We start from the raw sequence: 16,835 nt of genomic DNA, 5'->3' as shown, positions 1-16,835 counted from the left end.
CAGGAAGGAGATTCAAGGAACAGTAATGAAAAGTCTCCATGAGATGAATGAATGAATGTTTGTGTTTGATTAAAGGCTTGGAGAGTAAATCCTGTTAAGCCTATCGATAAAATATTCATAGATAGTTTTAGTATGCAACTATGTGGTGTGTCTAACGTGTCTAATTAGAGAGATAAACGTGACAAAATGTGTATGTAGTGCAACGTATATATAATATAAAGTATAAATGCACATATAATTAGAAGTCTACACTGTAAAACTATACACTTCAGATCCAATTAAATACTGAATTGGTACCTTTTACTTGTATATTTGGACATGCCATTTTTGTATCCTTTTTTTTTTTTTTCAATAGTGTCTTTACATAAAAATGTTCTGTATATTTTAATTGCTTTTTTTTTCCCCCTTTCAAAACAAATCGCAAAAAAAAAGTGAAAAGAAAGAGCGCGACAGAAGAATAATCCACACTGATGTAGTTTAGCTCCAATTTAAATATCAGACCATTCTGATTCAGATTAAGGTTCACTACATGCATCAATAATAGCTTTGCCTACCTAAAACATCCGTCATTATATCGAATCGTAAAGGATTCCCTTGGAGAGACAAATTGAAGACCCCCATTTTTTTTTCTAGTCAATGTACATTTGATAAATCACCCACAATGTTTTTCGATATTCCATATTAAATCTGATTACAAAAATATTTGGTGGCTAGACGTTAGAAAGCACAACGCGTCACCTCATTTGGGACTAAAAACGCATGCGATGGAAAACACTACGTCAGGGGGAAAAAAATTATACAGCCATAGTCCGTCAAAATATGGTAACATTTTACACTATACTCCAACGTTGGCCTCGTGAAATAAATAATTGTATATGAAAAACAATTCAGATCAACATTAATCAATTAATCAGGGTTTGGTTATTTACAAAGAAAAAAAGAAAAAACAGTGTATTTGATACCACCATTAAATCCTTCAGGAGACTCAACCAAAAGTCAGCGACCAGGTAAGTACGAGATGCTACCACCCCCATGCTTCACTGTGGGGTTTGCGTTTTCAGAGCAACGTGCAGCATTGGGATTCTGCCAAATGTAGCGCCTTATCCCAACACCAAAAAACTTTGTGGAGGGTCCAGGCTACAGTTGACATTTCCTGTGACATTTCCCAACAAATAAATCCATTTCAGTTACAGCTTGTGACACTATAAAAATGTGCATGCTCATTCAATGCACTGTACTTGAAATTTTTTATTTATTTATTTTTACACGAGGCAATAAAACACACAGAGATGCGACACCGTACCATGTAAGAGATATGTTCATTTTATTGATTTGCATCTAGGTTCATTTCCTATTGTATTTTTCAACTTTATACAATTACTCAAAGAAAAAAAAAATTCTACAGAACCCTCAGACGATAAGAGACACATCTTGCGGGCCATCTTCGAAAGGAAAAAAAAAAACTTGCAGCAGAAGACAATACTGATATCTTAGTTTATCCTTCTATACATGTCACCTTATAATCAGAATAGATTACATCTTCATCTTTTATTTATTTATTTATTTTTTTACACAACGAGAACGTGTTATTGTCTACTCGTAGCTAAAATTAGTATTGACGATTTTCTAAGCGACGAGTGGAGCTCCTGCTCCTGCTTTGGACGTCTTTTTCCCGAGTGTGCGAGTGCGGATTCACAAAAAGTAGAACGCGTATATACACAGATCAGTCAGTTTCTTTATACATATTAAGTTGAGACAGAGATAGAGAGAGAGAGAAAACGATTCAGGCACACACTAGTTAGAACATCCAGGATTCTTATAGGCAAAAGAAAGTCAAACCATTTCTAATGAAGGGCTAGATTGCACAACGCCGAAAATAAGATCATGCTTTCACTTTTTTGTCGTCCCCCCCCCCCCCCAGAGTGTTTTGGAGTGTTAAATAAAGCAGAAACAGCAGGATATCACAGAACAGACACCCGAAACACGGACCATTTGATGCCATTATATGTGACAGAAATGTTGGAATAAGCATAGTAGAGAGAAAGAAAAAAAAAGAAAAACAAGTGAAAAAAAGTGAAATGAGCAAAAAAAATTACACATCTCAGCACTTTCATTGGACAGTATTTTCCGGATTTTGTTTGGTTGAAGAAAACAAACACGAATATATTATATATATATATATATATATATATATATATATATATATATATATATATATATATATATATATATATATATATCCCCCCCGGTCTTTTTTATGCTTTATTAGTATATTTTTTCCTGTTATATAATAAAGTCCTGGAGTAGCACGTCTACCGTATACCCCCAAATAAACAGGTTTATTACAAGGGTGCAAATTTTAGCACTTTTTTTCCCCTTTTGCTGTAGTAATTGCAGCACCCACTAGAGGGCGTCTTATAGTCCGGAAAATACGGTATTACATTCAGCGTAATACTGTACATCAGCTCCCACAGTCGAGCTACTGAAATCTTCACACACACACACACACACAATGCATGTGACGGTGGAAGACAAGATTACACTCTTTCCTTCCATCTATAAAATACCTCTTAATAATAAGTGAAACAGGATGAGAAATCAGTCTGCAGAGGATTATTTCGGGTTCGAAGATGGAGAGAGGTGTGTGTTTGTGGGTGTGTGCTCATGTCTCAGCAGGGTCTCTCAAGTCTTTCACGTCCATCTCCTCTCTCTCTCTCTCCCCCTTGCGGTCCATCAGTTCAAAATAATTTAATCAGAAAATAAGCTCTCGTCATTCCGGCCGAGGGATCCGTCAAAGTCTTCGAGTGTAAACCGTTTTCTTCAGCTCCCACATGAGGAAATATATCTTTTTTTATATATATTTACATTTACTTTATATATATATATATATATATATATATACATATACATATACATATACATATATATATATATAGTCATTCAAAACAAACGAACAGTTTTTCGTCGCACAGGGACGTCGTCCCTCGCAGGTCGTCTCTGTTCACTCAGCAGGAAAGCCCACGTGGGCTCAGAGCCACGCCCCTTTACGATCGCTCTGCGGCACTTTCTTCAGCTTCCGGAGTTTTCTCTTTTTCAGCCTGTAGCCTTCTGCTTCAGCGTAATAAATAGATACGAGGAAAATAAAAACTGAACTAAATCATACACCCGCGCACACACACACGCACCCCCCTCATTATCACCTTAACAATGTCAAAGATCATCACACTCATAAGTTATGATGAACACACACACTACCTCTCAGGACACATAGTGTCCCTCACATGGTTTTGATCATGGAGCTAAACTTGAAGTCAAGCAAAAAAACAAACAAAAAAAAAAAACACACACACACAAACACACACACACACGGGACTGGGTCCCTCAATCCCAAACCACAGGGAAGTCACAGGAACCAATATTCACTATACATAAACGCACACACACACACACACACGCTTTCCTGAAATGACGCGATAAGAAATCTATATCCTCTTTTAACGTGTTTGTCGCTCAGCTCCAGTGCCGTTGTGTATTCAGGGGTCTGTCGCCGTGGTGATTATTATTTGACCTCCAGTATAGAAGGGTTGGACTCCATGATGGCCACGATGATGCGGTCGATGTAGTCCTGCAGGCGGAAGTTAATCTCTTCCTGCTTCTGGATGGCCTCCATTAGCTACACGCAAAAACACACACAATTTTACATTTTTTTGGAACGTGGTCACATGCTATGCATTGGCGATCAAATCGCTGTGTGTCGGCGAAGGAGTATGTGGTGTTCGTACCTCTGCGCGGGAAACGTTGTTGATCTCTGCTGCCAGCGACTCGGACAGAGACTCGGTGAACAGGCTTTTGGCTCCCTGAATGCTGAGATTGATGATCTGTCCGTTCAACTCGTCGTTCTGCTCCTTCAAACTGCGGTTATCCTGCGGAGAGAGAGCGAGAGAGATGGAGGAAAAGCATCATCAACTACTGGCTGACAGAATCCGTTACAAGAGTCATTCAGCAAAGAGAGATCAGTCTTTGTGAGTTCACACTTCCAAGTGTCGAGCAGTTGATTCACGACCCTGGTAGATCTAGCTCTCACATGAGAGGCTAGACCTGCAAATTAGGTCCACATAGATTAACCTCATGTCCCAGCATAACAATCTCAACAGTACAACTGCATCACGAAAGGTCCTGCTTTATGCTCTATGTTGAAGCGAGTCCTTCTGGCTCTTTCACCAGCCATGATAGAGGCGCGAAGCTCTGCTCTTTGGGAGATTGCACAGTTTATGAGCACTCAGATTCATCAAAAACAAAGTCTCAGCAAGACCCAACTTCCAGCCTCGGGTCAATATTGTTTGGACTAAGGGTCTCCAGATAAGGGCCCATGAAGGATGAAGATGAAGGAGTCCTTGATAGAAACAGTACACTCTGTGGGACCCAATGCAGAGGGCCCAAGAAAAAGTCCACCAACACCGCCTGTATCTTGAAAGGAAAAACAATTTTCTCGCTTAACTCATCGCCGATTGTTACGGCAGCACTTTTTCCCCTGTTAATCTTAGCAGAGGACACTACGCCGAAATCGTTCATATTTTCTACAAGGGTGTATATATCTTCGCATGCAGGAAGGTTTACACCTCAAAGAGCTCGTCTTAATCGGTTTATGAGAGGCTCTATGACCAGGGAGTACAACATGCCAGATAATGAACAGCCTGGTCTGACTCCTCTCTGAACCTTTGATCTTTAAAAAGGAGTCTTGCCGGTCTCTAGGCTCTGCAACGCAGAACGTAGCTCATCAGCAGAGGTTTGTGTATCCAGCTCTGCATTAGTCGCTTCGAAAACCTTAGGTAAGCCCTCATAGAAGACCACCTCTGGTCTCTCTTTCTTGAAAAGCTTCTCATAAAAAGCAACCGCACACTTACGGATCTCCACAGACTCTTGCAGCGCCACTATTTCACTCTCCAAAGCTTTCATAGACCTCGTCCTGTCCCTTGCGACACTGAGAGCATACTGTAAGCACAGCTGTTTTATCTTGCCCTTCCCTAAGTCCCACCACTGTGTGTATGAAGTAAGAATTGTGTATGAAATTATTTGTCTTTGTATAACCACTCCAGAAAGACCTACAGCCAATAGGCACTCTTGCATTACAAGGGAAGGATGGGAAATTCCAACTGGGTGTATTAAACAACTTTGAAATTTTACCTTTTTCAAATACGGCTTGTATTTTTAACACGCGACCCTCTAGAAATCAAGATACCGACTCCACCACTGTTACTACTCTTATGATGGAGAAAGACTTCCCCATATCATTCCTTCTTCCATACAGTTTCCTTCTCAGCTGTGCTATACGTTTCTTGTCAAACAAACAAACAAACAAACAAACAAATAAATAAATAGATAGATAGTTAAATAAATAAATAAATAAGACATTTGATTTCTTAACCTTATCCAAACTGAAAAAGGAAGCTCTCTTCACATCCTCTCTGGCACCATTAATGTTTAAAGAACCCAGCTGTACGTCACACATATCAAATGTGAAGCAAGTTTAGACAAAACAGAGGAGGTTAACACAAGAAAACGACAGACACTTAACCTTCATTCGTTATTTGGAGGTTGGTTGGCCGGTGCGTTCGGGATTTTTCATGAACAGTCTAACTGAATTCAATCAGTTCAATGAGACTGTTGCTTACTCATGGTCTCGTGAAGCTTTTGGGTTTCTGTCCTTGAGTATGTTTCTGTCAAGGTGTTTTGTCTTTTGTTTTCCTTAACTGGCCTTGGGTATGCTCTTGCACGTACATCTGAGTCCAAAAGCCAACTGTATCCAACTTATGTTTAGACCAGCGGTGTCCAATCTTATCCGGACAGGGCCGCTGTGGGTGCAGGTTTTCATTCCAACCGAGCAGAAGCCACACCTGAGTCTATTGAAAGCCAAGATCAACTGATTAAACAGGTGGAATCAGGTGTGTCTCCTGCTTGGCTTGAATGAGTGAAAACCTGCACCCACACCGGCCCTTTCTGGATAAGATTGGACACCCCTGGTTTAGACCAAGATTGGGACCACGAAAAGCTGTAGTGCCCGGGGTGTCTCTGCACGCATCTCTTCAGTCCACCTCGTAGCAAAGAAAGCCTCAGATATCACTTCAGAGATACAGAATGTAAAATATAACGCTGTGTTATGTGCTAAGCGGTAATTCGCCAGTCGGATTTATGCAATATTTTTTTATTTTTTTTATTTATTTTTTTTTAAAGTGTCATCTTTGAACACCATGCTCAATACTTGCTTATTGCCGCTTTAATGTACCTCAGTATGCTTGCTCAGAGTGAACAGTCCTTTACCTGCTTGAGTCGTCGGATTTCCTGCTCCAGCTCGTTCTCTCTCATGTGCGTGTTGTACTCCTGCAGTCCGGCGGCAGGCGAGCGGCCTCGCCGGGCCTCCGTCTCCAGTTTAAACAGCTGCAGCATTTCCAACTGCTTCCTCAAGTCCTCAATCAGCTACAGACACAGAGAGAGACAGAACGCAAGATACAGATATAGAGAAAGTCCGGAGATCGTGTGACGTGACCTTTAACCCTGCCCCCACCTCCTGCGTGGTCTCTTTTTCTTTCTGGCTGGTGTGGCGTTCATGGCTCAGCTTGTCAGCCGTCTTCCTGCGGGACTCCGTTTCTTCGTTCAGCCTGTCGGTCATATCGTCCACCTCGTCCTGGAGCTTTCTCTTCTCCTGCAGAGACAAAAATTACAACAAAAAAGACAAAAAATGTGCATATGTTTTACTTTAATTCTGGAATAATAATAATAATGCATACGTGTGTGTGTGCGTTGTGTGTTTTCTAGACCTCCTCCAATCTTTCGATGTTAGCTCTCAGACAGGGCACGCATGACCTTAACTCACTGTTCTCTTCATCCAACTGATGCAGCCTGCATGCAAAAACAGCACACACACACACAGACACACATACACACAGACACACATAATGTAGAAATGTTTCAGTTTGTTTACATGTGAAATTATTTTCAACCACAAGGTGGCAGCAGAGGGTAAAACAATACATAACGGATTAAGCTTCATTGGAAAAAGTCTGAATTCCTCTCTCTCTCTCTCTCTCTCTCTCTCTCTCTCACACACCCCAAATCTCTCACCTGGCCTGCAGGTTCTCGATCTCCAGCTCTCTCTCGCGCTGCAGTTTGCTCAGAGCGTCCCGGTGTTTGCGGCCGAGCGTGTTCAGGGACTCGTCGGCGCGAACCTCCTGCTCCTTGAGCTGCTCCTCCAAGGCGTTGGCACGGTGCACCAGTGTCAGGTTCTCCTGCCGCAGACGGGCGTGCTGCTCCTCGCTCGCCGCCGAGTCCTTCTCCAGCTCGGACACGCGCCGTTCCAAAAGCAGCACCTGTCCCCCAAACACACACACACCACAAAGGCTGTTAGATTATTAGGAATGATTTGGGTCTCTTGACATGTCTTCTTCATGACGAGTAATATGACTGTTTTGTATGAACAGAAGATCAGACCTTGTCAGCGATGTCGCTGTCGGCGAGGTCCAGGATGTCGCGGCTCAGGTCGCTCATACGATCTAGACCGCTCGACTGTAACAAGTGCCTGAAAATGCAAGCGCAAAAACCAAATCACGATGCACGACCTCGAAGTAAGTTGCACGTTGACACTATTTATTTATTTATTTATTTATTTGAGAACCGCCTGCACCAAGAAGCTTCTCACCTTGCTGCCTTTTTACTGGACAGTCTCTTGCTGGAGCTGAGAGCGGGACAGAGGAGGGCGGACACGAGAGAGAGGGAGAGAGGGACAACAGGAAAAGGATGTCAGGAAGAGAAACGGATAGAGGAAAACACTGAGGGTCATCCCGTCATACTCAACCCGTGACTACAGGGGGGACAAGGAGGAGGAGGAGGAGGAGGAGGAGGAGGAGGAGAGGGTCGTTTTGACTGGTCAGCTCTTTATCAAGGCTGACAGAACTCGTGAAAAGTCTAATAACAGCACAAATAACAGGAAATACTCTACACGAGTGATAACCTACTCCAAGATAGCAAGAGCTTGTGTTATACGGATAATGTTTTTTAACCTCAGCGCCGCTCTCCTCGGACGCCGTGTTTACTTCTCGAACTTTCTCGACTTTCCACTCCGACATTGGGTTTTTCATTTCAGCCTTTTTCTATTCTATTGGGGGTTTTTTTCAGAGTTAGTTTTTCCAGCAGCGAACCATAACAAAAATAAATAAATAAAGTCATTTAGTCTGATGATTACGGTCAGTACAGTCTGACCGATCAAAACCTGTTACAAAAAAAATTATTAAAATTCAGCACTGACACATCGCAATGCCTAATAGAATAGTTAGGGGAGGAAAAAAAAAAGTTCATAACCAAATATGAATCTGTGATTTAATTATTTATTAAGTGCGTAATACCATAGTTAAAAAAGTTTTTAAAAATATAAATAAAAAGTTAGCGCGTCCTCCTACCAAGGCAAGTTTGGCTATTTTTTATCCGCCAATAATCGTGAAATGAAACCCCACACTTTTACTTTTTTCCCCTCTGTTCTGTAGAGCAGAATGAGTGGAGGGGGCTGAATTTTTTATTTTATTTTTTTAAATCACCGATGTATGGCTCCTGAGTGGCACAACAGATATGATATGGATCACGCCTACGCAAATCCGGACGTCGACATCCACATTGGATGTAGACATCCCCATCCAAAAATCAGCCGTGCGCTGACACTACTCTCAGACGCTCTGATCTTGGGCGTCCGTGAGCTCACGTATGTGGAAGAGGGCAGATAGCGCTTTCCTCACACGGCCCTGTGACTGGAACTGGCAGTGCGCACTCATGGCGGCTCGTTTCCGTCAGCCAATAAGGGCTACCCTTACAGGTCGATGGCTGGGAGACCTCGAATGGAGGATACACTATCTACAGCAGTGTCTGAGGGTTTCGTTTTTCTTTTCTAAATTGACTGCGAACTCACAATAGGTGAAAAAAGCGATGTGTTGCCAAATTAAATCCCGGTGGGGGGGGTTGAGGTCTGGGAGCCGTCCTCCACCAGAAGAAATTTTTCGGGATTTTAACATGTAACAAAGCATTCTGGTGCACTCTGACAAGACAATAAAAATGATGTTTGCTTCAAGTAAAAAAAAAAAAAAAGTTGATCCCTCCTGCATCCGCCAGTGTTTTCGGTTTAAAGCAAAGACTCCAGCACTCTTGCTGATCGGAAAATATCAGAGACGTCCTCTGCCCCACAGAATATTAACAAAAGATTTATGTAAAAACAGACTTTTTAAAAATCTATTTGCTGTCGTCCTGATCGACAATAAATGCTATCATCGTGCATTTGGTTCCACATTCCTACAGTCAAAAAGTTATTACATTTAAAATATCTTTCTCTTTTGCAAAATAAAAAAGCATCACCAAAAAAAAGAGATTTTTATTTTAAAATGATGATAAAAAATAATTACAAACGGAAATTTGCTCAAGTTGATAGCGATGATAAGCTGCATCAGTACATTTGCATGTCTAACTCCAACGTCTAACATGGAGTCTAACATGGAGTCTAGCACGTCTAACTCCTATGAACAATAAGTTATTGAATTTTAAGTATGTTTCTTTTTTAAACAAAAACAAAAAAAACAATTATTAGCAATTAAAAGCAGCATTTTCCGAAGCTGCTAAGACTAACCCTGGGTTTTGTATACAACACGATACGTTTATAAGTGTAGTAAAAATGCACATCGTTAATAATCATGTTTAAAAAATGAACGAATACTGTATCGACATTGTGTAGATGCGAACACTGCAATACGTTATCCTGAGAAGCAGACGACGACAATCTTGGTAGAGTTTTACACAGTTGCCCAGGTCATGCACATTTTAGACGGTCCCTTACTGACTCCATTACTAGAAAGCGCTGATGGACCTGCGTCTCCAGGAGATCGGCTTCGGCTGACGTTAACGGGAGAAAAGTCGTCCGTGGAAAAGACGACGATGCCGTTGTCTGTATTGTGATTGGCCAAAATATGTTTTATTGGGGCGGGGGAAAGATCGCGACAGCTCGAGAGACAACTGTGGTCTCACTTCAGTGTATGGGAAATTATTACATCTACTATATTTCACTACCTAACAGGAAGTAGTGCACCAGAACAGGAAGTATGGAATTTGAGATAAAAGTGTGCGGTGTTACCATTTAAAAGCCTTGGTAGTGAACTTCTGGACACTACTGCATGCTTATGTGGCACCTCACACACTTTAAATAATACTCACCTTTACACACTCACCCTACAACCTGAACTCTGACCTTTAAGATACCACACCACAGCACACTAACACACTCCAACGAGCAGGCAGAGAGTAGGAGTGTGTGTGTTCGGACAGGCTTGTGAGTCAACTGCCCACACACACACACACACACACACACAAATGCACGCACACACAGATGGAGGATACACACAGCATCGAGTGTGTATGTGTGTGTGTGTTACCTATTCATTTCTAGTAAATGCAGGCGCGTGGAGAGATCCTCAAGACGGCTGATCTGTTTGTGACAGTGAGTGCAGAAAAACTCCAGAGATTCCGACTGCAGGAAATTCCGGAAGCTGGAGGGGAACGGCTCAGAGCTGAGCAGGAGAAGCAGAGGAGCAGAGGAGGAGGAGAGAATATAAGAAGAAAAGATAAAGGAAGAATGTGAAAATATAATAAGGGGAGGAGTGGAGGAGGAGGAGGAGGAGGAGGAGGAGGGAGGGAGGGGGGCACATTCGGGCGAGCGAGTGAGTGAGCGAGCGAGAGGAAAGAAATAGAGGTGAAGAAACTTCACATCAGAGGAGAATCAAGGAAGAAGGACTGCAGCTACAGTAGTGTGTGTGCACGCGCACACACACACACACCTTATATGGTGTTATGACATCACTGAACAAACCTTAAAACTATAAACAAGTCTTACATTGTGTATTTGTCCTGTAATATTTGTTAATGTGTTTATTACGTTTGTGTGTGTGTGTGTGTGTGTGTGTGTGTGTTTGTGTACCTGGGCGTCAGCAGCATCGGTGGCCGGTGCGCTGGGCTGCCAGCATGTGGGTGTGGCTCTGGGTCTCCCTCTCCTTCGGGGGCTGCCCTGCCCTCCTCCTGATTGGCCAGCAAAAGATCGGAGGCGGAGTTGCTCTCCCCGAAGTCCTCGAAGTGCTCCTCCTCCCCGCCGATCACCGCCACCAGGGCGTGGCCGTGCAAGTCCGAGCCGAGGGAGAACCTGGCACAGGAATAAAAAATATATATATATAATAATTTTTTTAAAAAGCTTTGCTATTGAACAGGATTATCTCAGTGCAAATTCCGCTTCTTTAAACGCACACCGAAACAAACGCGTTATCCACGTGACTGATTTACGGCGTGACTCGTTTTTCTTTTACAGTTTTAGTTAATATATTAACACAACGTGAACTTTAGTCGTACGCCGTGTAGCTGCAGGCGTAAAGTCCGGGCGTTAGGTAATGGAGTTCTGCGCAGGTGAGTAAAAACGTACTAAAGACGTGGATCCGGCCCGGTATGGAGGCACCTCTGAGTCAGAACGACAGAGACAGGGTCAAAGAGAAAGGGGGGGTATAGAGATACAGAGCGAAAGATGAAAATAAAGAACGAGAAGCCGAATCAGAGAGAGAGGTAGAAAGAGAGTTACAAAGTTACAGAAAGACATGCTCAGAGAGACAGAAAGATAAAGAGTGAGATGCAAAGAGAGACAGACAGGCAGAGAGAGAAAGAGACAGACAGACAGAATGAGAGCGAGAGGCAGAGAGAGAGAGAGAGAGACCGACAGGCAGAGAGAGAGAGACAGACAGGCAGAGAGAGAGAAAGAGAGAAAGAGAGAGACAGACAGGCAGAGAGAGAGAGAGCAAGCAAGAGGGAGAGACAGACAGGCAGAGAGAGAGAGAGAGAGAGAGAGAGAGAGACAGACAGACAGACAGGCAGAGAGCAAGAGAGAGAGAGAGGCAGACAGGCAGAGAGAGAAAGAGACAGACAGGCAGAGAGCGAGAGAGACAGACAGGCAGAGAGCGAGAGAGACAGACAGGCAGAGAGAGACAGACAGACAGGAAGAGAGCGAGAGAGAGAGAGAGGCAGACAGGCAGAGAGAGACAGACAGACAGGCAGAGAGCGAGAGACAGACAGGAAGAGAGCGAGAGAGAGAGAGGCAGACAGGCAGAGAGAGACAGACAGACAGGCAGAGAGCGAGAGAGACAGACAGGCAGAGAGCGAGAGAGACAGACAGGCAGAGAGCGAGAGAGAGAGAGAGAGAGTGTGTGTGTGAGAGAGAGAGAGAGAGAGAGAGAGAGAGAGAGAGAGAGAAGACTGAAGCGTAAACACATTTCTGAATGAAGTCATTGTGTGAGAATTCAAAACTGAAATTTCTGGAAGTGTTTCAAGTTTTGGGAAAGTTGAGGACCTGACCTTCTCACACACACACATACACACACACACACAATAACAACTCAGAGTTAGAGCAGCAGAGAGAGAGAGAGAGAGAGAGAGAGAGAGAGAGAGATAGAGTGATGGATGGACTGTAGGGAGGGGGACGAGGAAAAGTGCAGCCTCCACACTTCCTGCTATTGAGAGGCAGGAAAATCAAGATGCACTGCTGTCAGCTATATCAACTGAGCACACACACACACACACACACACACACACTCTTACCCACCTACTCACACAATCAGACAGAGGAAACACAAACACCTCGGTCAGCTTGGAATTACTGTCAAGCTAAAGACAGAACACAGACTCAGCAAACACACACACACACACACACACACAAGGTTGTATAGAATGTTTTTGTTTTCAGCACCACTCTACAGATGACCTCAGATCAAAATATTTAGGTGACATACAGTAATTTCAGTATATATGTGTGTGTGTGTGTGTGTGTGTGTGTGTGTGTGTGGAGTTTGTCTCTCTTCACCTGTTACGCTCCTCGCTCTCGGCGAGAGTGTTTCCGATGCCGCTGTCCGTCTCGACGTCCTCGTGCAGCTCCGGGTGAACGAGGGCTCCCGTGTCCTCGTCTGTAAACGTCTCGCACTCGCTGTACGCGCTCTCCGAGCCCAGGTACGCGCTGTCCGACACCTCCGCCTGCTACACACATACGTTACAGTTTAAATGAACTGATGAGAACAGTCATGAAAGAACACAGTTCTCCGGCATGGTTTTTATTTATTTATTTATTTATTTATTTTTTAAAAAGTGTCCATGTTTGCAGCGAACAAACGCTCTGTAACGAAGGGAACCGCTGCGGGTTAAACTCAGCCGAGTAGCAAAAAATAAATCGATAAAAAGAGCTCTCGGAGCTGCCGTTATAGAAACGGAATCCAGTCGGGTGCGAGAATCCGACAACGTCGCGAAAACATACAAGGCTCCATTTTAAACAGTTGACGGGTATCCAAAAACCTGTAACGGAACTGTAACAGGTAAGTCGAGCTACATGTTCAGAGTAGATAGGTTTTCTATCTAAAAAACAAACAAACAAAACAAAACAAAACAACTTTCTTTATACAGCCCAAACAGCAAGCGTTTCCATACCTGCATGAATACCGGTGAACCTCCAGGAGGAGAAACTCCCAGAGAGCAGGAGGCCATGCCCAATACCATGTTCTTGGAGAAAAAAATTAAAAGTTCTAAAAGCCGATCCTACACTCGTTTAGGGATTTCAGGAGGAAGCAGACGAAGGGGCCAGGGAAACCGAGAGCGAGCGAGAAACGGAGAGAGAGAGAGAGAGAGAGAGAGAGAGAGATCGAGATTGAAGTGTGAACCCTTGGAAAAGTGAAGCGTAGCCTGGGAAGTCCGAAGGGCATAGCAAGCGGGAGTGGGCGGAGCCACACAGGTTGTGTGTATGTGTGTGTGTTCACAGAAAACTTTTCAACAATCCAAACTAACTTGTCTCTAGGACCGAATTCAAGGCCAAAAGTTAAAAACGAAAACACCGCTCACTGATCTAATCTGAAGTGAACAGCACAGCTCCTGTTAAACAACACGAAACAGGTGTGCGTGTGTGTGTGTGTGTGTGTGTGTGTGTGTGTGTGTGTTTATACACAGTGTACGTAGTTGAGGGAGAACATTTTTCCTGGATACCCACAGGAGTGTTTCTCTGCTGGAAGACCCCAACTCCACCCAGCCACCTTGCGTGTTTTGAAAGTAAACAGAGAAACAACGCATCCATTCAGAGAAAATGGGGAGAGCGAGAGAGAGAGAGAGAAGAATTCGGAAAAACATCCTTTCGCTGTATTCATGTCCATGCTCGTAAATACTCACACGCTAGTACAAAAACAGGACCTCGGTGCGAACGCTTTCTGACGCTCGATACAGACGAAACGTCCTTCGGTTCCGATACAGCGCCGCGGGGAGTTTCGTACCGCTCCATACCGAACCGTTTACGCTTGAACAACCGTGGAAAAATGTTTGCCCACGGTTGTACTCGATGAGACGTGCAATTTTTCCTCATCTTTGGTCGAGACAGTTTTAGCGGCGGTCGTCATGGCTACACGATGGCCTCTTCTGCCGTCGAGACGTTGTTCGGAGCTGGTCGGAAATCCACTGGGAAAAAGTTCCTCGTGTTCAGAGTCGGGTTCCGCGCACGCTCAAGTCGTTTTTTTAATTCCGAGGTTCTTCTCGAGGTTTGTCTTGAGTAGAAGCGTCTGAGATGTCCCCGGAAAGCGTCTAGAGCACCGCCTTTTAAAACCCGAGAAAAATCATAATAATAATAATAATAATCGACTAACTGGATGCTATAAGAACGAGAAGATTCAGAAGGCTTGTGTGAAATAAACATCTAACAGTAGTTTCATTTAACTTTACTAGTCAGCAGCGTAAAAAAATAAGTGATCCAGCAAGACCTATTATTTAACATTTCTTTTTTAAATATCGTGCTATGAGCACTAAACGGAGGACATGAAGCACACTTTTAATTAGCGATGTAGACGATTTTCACTTTGTCTAAATATTATGAAGACCTGAGCCGTATTCGAGCAGCGAGGTTTGTTTTGAAAGCTTTCGCGGCTGGCAAAGTGTGTTTGTTTGTTTTTGTTTTTTTGCTTTGGCTTCGGGTAGAGTGTCGTATAAACCGAGAAACGATATAAAACGAGCAGGTGAGCGCGGTCTAACGTGGTGGGCGGTTAAGCGATTTTGCGTGTCCGCCAAGCGTGGAGTGAAATAACACGAGACCGCAAATGTGATTTCTAGCACGGAGGCTTCCGGAGCGTTCCGGCAGCCGAACTGGCAGAAACGTGACGAAAGAATGGCGTCTGCTTTTATTAGCTGACGATACTGTTCCGTCCGTTTCCGTCGCCACCTTCGGAGTGGGAGATGTTTACAGTTATTTATAGGCGCATGTCAAATCAAGCGCTTTCTACACTTACAACCATTCACCACAGAGCGGCGCAAGGACGACGTCGTTTTGTAACGCCAAAACCCGGGAATGAGTCAGCATTTTGGCGCTTCTGGTTCCATCGTCCTGAAGTCGGTGGGATTTTTGAATGGGATTTTGGTTAAAAACCTGAAATAAGGTCTGTGGTGGACACAAGCTCAAAATATTTCACGTTTTATTCTACGAGATTTTTTTTTTTTAAAAAAAACATAAAGCTTTTATGTGCATTAAAAAATGCGGTTGCTAACAAGTTGCTCAACGGGACTACGGACGTTGTCGGGGACATTAAACGTCGACACGCCGACCAGGAAAAAAACCTTTGGAGATAAACTGGTTCAGGTGTGCTGTGCACAATTCCCCCCAAAAATGTGTAAAAAAAACCCGTATTATCCGAGTCAATCCGTATTATGGGAAAATTTGGACGCGTGGTGATGGTGACGTTGAAGTCGAGCGGCCGTGGTGTAGATCATTTACAGCGTACGGTTAGCTGTTTATTTCTGGAGATTGTATTTAGGTTTCAAACTTCATAAAAGTTGCGTCCATTTGTGAAAATGATCTTGATGGACAGGACGTGTTAGTGTTGTAAACTTTTGTTGATCACAGAGATTATTTTTTTGGCAATAATCCAAGAGTCTATGTGAAAATCCTATTGGGTTTTTGTGGAGGGAACCGCTGTGACGCTAACTTCTGGGTTCCGGTACAAAACGTGACGTCGTCCCTGCGTCACCGCTCTATTGGGTGATCTGTCTCCGTCTCTCCTCCTGTAAACACTGTTAATGCCTTTTCTGCATTCGCCTGAATTGTTTTCACTTGGTTGCATATTGTTATATTTGATGCATATTTTCATTTGGTTGATGGCATATTTATTTTTACTTATCCTATATTTTGGGAACAATTTTATTTATCATTTCTAATTTGATGCAAAGATTTGTACATTAGCAGGAATGTAGCAGGACAAGGAGGTGAAAGCAGCGGTCTGTTTATTTAAGTGTGAAAGTGCAATAAAAATACGTCGTCCCTAAAATCAATCAATAATCAGTGATAAATAATCGTGATCTCAATATTGATCAAAATAATCGTGATGATCATTTTGGCTATAATCGTGCAGCCCTAGCGTACGTAACAGCTGGCATCCTTCTTAACCGACTCACACCTGAATGTAAGACACCTCCCCAGCAGATGGCGCTGATACAACACTGTAACGGCACAAACGAATGAGGTTTCGATGTCAGGTGAAGGTTTTTGGAGGTACAAACACCACACCTCCATCATTAAACTAGACTGACGCAATGGCTACGTCTTTCCTTGCTTTCCTACTTAATGAAAGGTTGGGTTTTTTTTTGTTTTTTTTAAAGACTGGGCTTTCCTCTGATCAGGTTTCTCAGATGAGCTGAAGAATAAATGGCCAGAGATTTAAAAAAAATAAATAAATAAAAAAGGGCAACCCAAAATATGCAGGAATGTC

At 43.2% G+C, this 16,835-nt stretch overlaps 1 protein-coding gene across 3 annotated transcripts in view; it reads right to left on the bottom strand.

Annotated features, from left to right (window-relative positions):
* Positions 1-1,307: 1,307 nt before the first annotated feature.
* rab11fip3 (RAB11 family interacting protein 3 (class II)) overlaps positions 1,308-16,835 on the bottom strand; it is a 29,704-nt gene continuing 14,176 nt past the window's right edge. The window contains exons 1-12 of one of the 3 annotated variants that reach the window (XM_053678623.1): positions 13,531-13,911; positions 12,917-13,086; positions 11,000-11,218; positions 10,458-10,592; positions 7,694-7,729; positions 7,486-7,573; positions 7,120-7,364; positions 6,816-6,897; positions 6,563-6,700; positions 6,319-6,474; positions 3,783-3,923; positions 1,308-3,673 (exon numbers count right to left, since the gene is read on the bottom strand). In XM_053678623.1, the coding sequence (XP_053534598.1) occupies positions 3,560-3,673; positions 3,783-3,923; positions 6,319-6,474; positions 6,563-6,700; positions 6,816-6,897; positions 7,120-7,364; positions 7,486-7,573; positions 7,694-7,729; positions 10,458-10,592; positions 11,000-11,218; positions 12,917-13,086; positions 13,531-13,599 (1,593 nt within the window). In that variant the 5' untranslated portion in view covers positions 13,600-13,911 and the 3' untranslated portion in view covers positions 1,308-3,559. Of the gene's footprint in view, positions 3,674-3,782; positions 3,924-6,318; positions 6,475-6,562; positions 6,701-6,815; positions 6,898-7,119; positions 7,365-7,485; positions 7,574-7,693; positions 7,730-10,457; positions 10,593-10,999; positions 11,219-12,916; positions 13,087-13,530; positions 13,912-16,835 lie in introns of those variants that run through there. The other 2 variants (XM_017466431.3, XM_017466441.3) reach the window with 2 other exon arrangements.

This window comes from Ictalurus punctatus, chromosome 1 (genome assembly GCF_001660625.3).
Source record: "Ictalurus punctatus breed USDA103 chromosome 1, Coco_2.0, whole genome shotgun sequence".
Classification (NCBI taxonomy): domain Eukaryota; kingdom Metazoa; phylum Chordata; class Actinopteri; order Siluriformes; family Ictaluridae; genus Ictalurus; species Ictalurus punctatus.
This window is presented reverse-complemented; position numbering and strand designations above follow the sequence as displayed.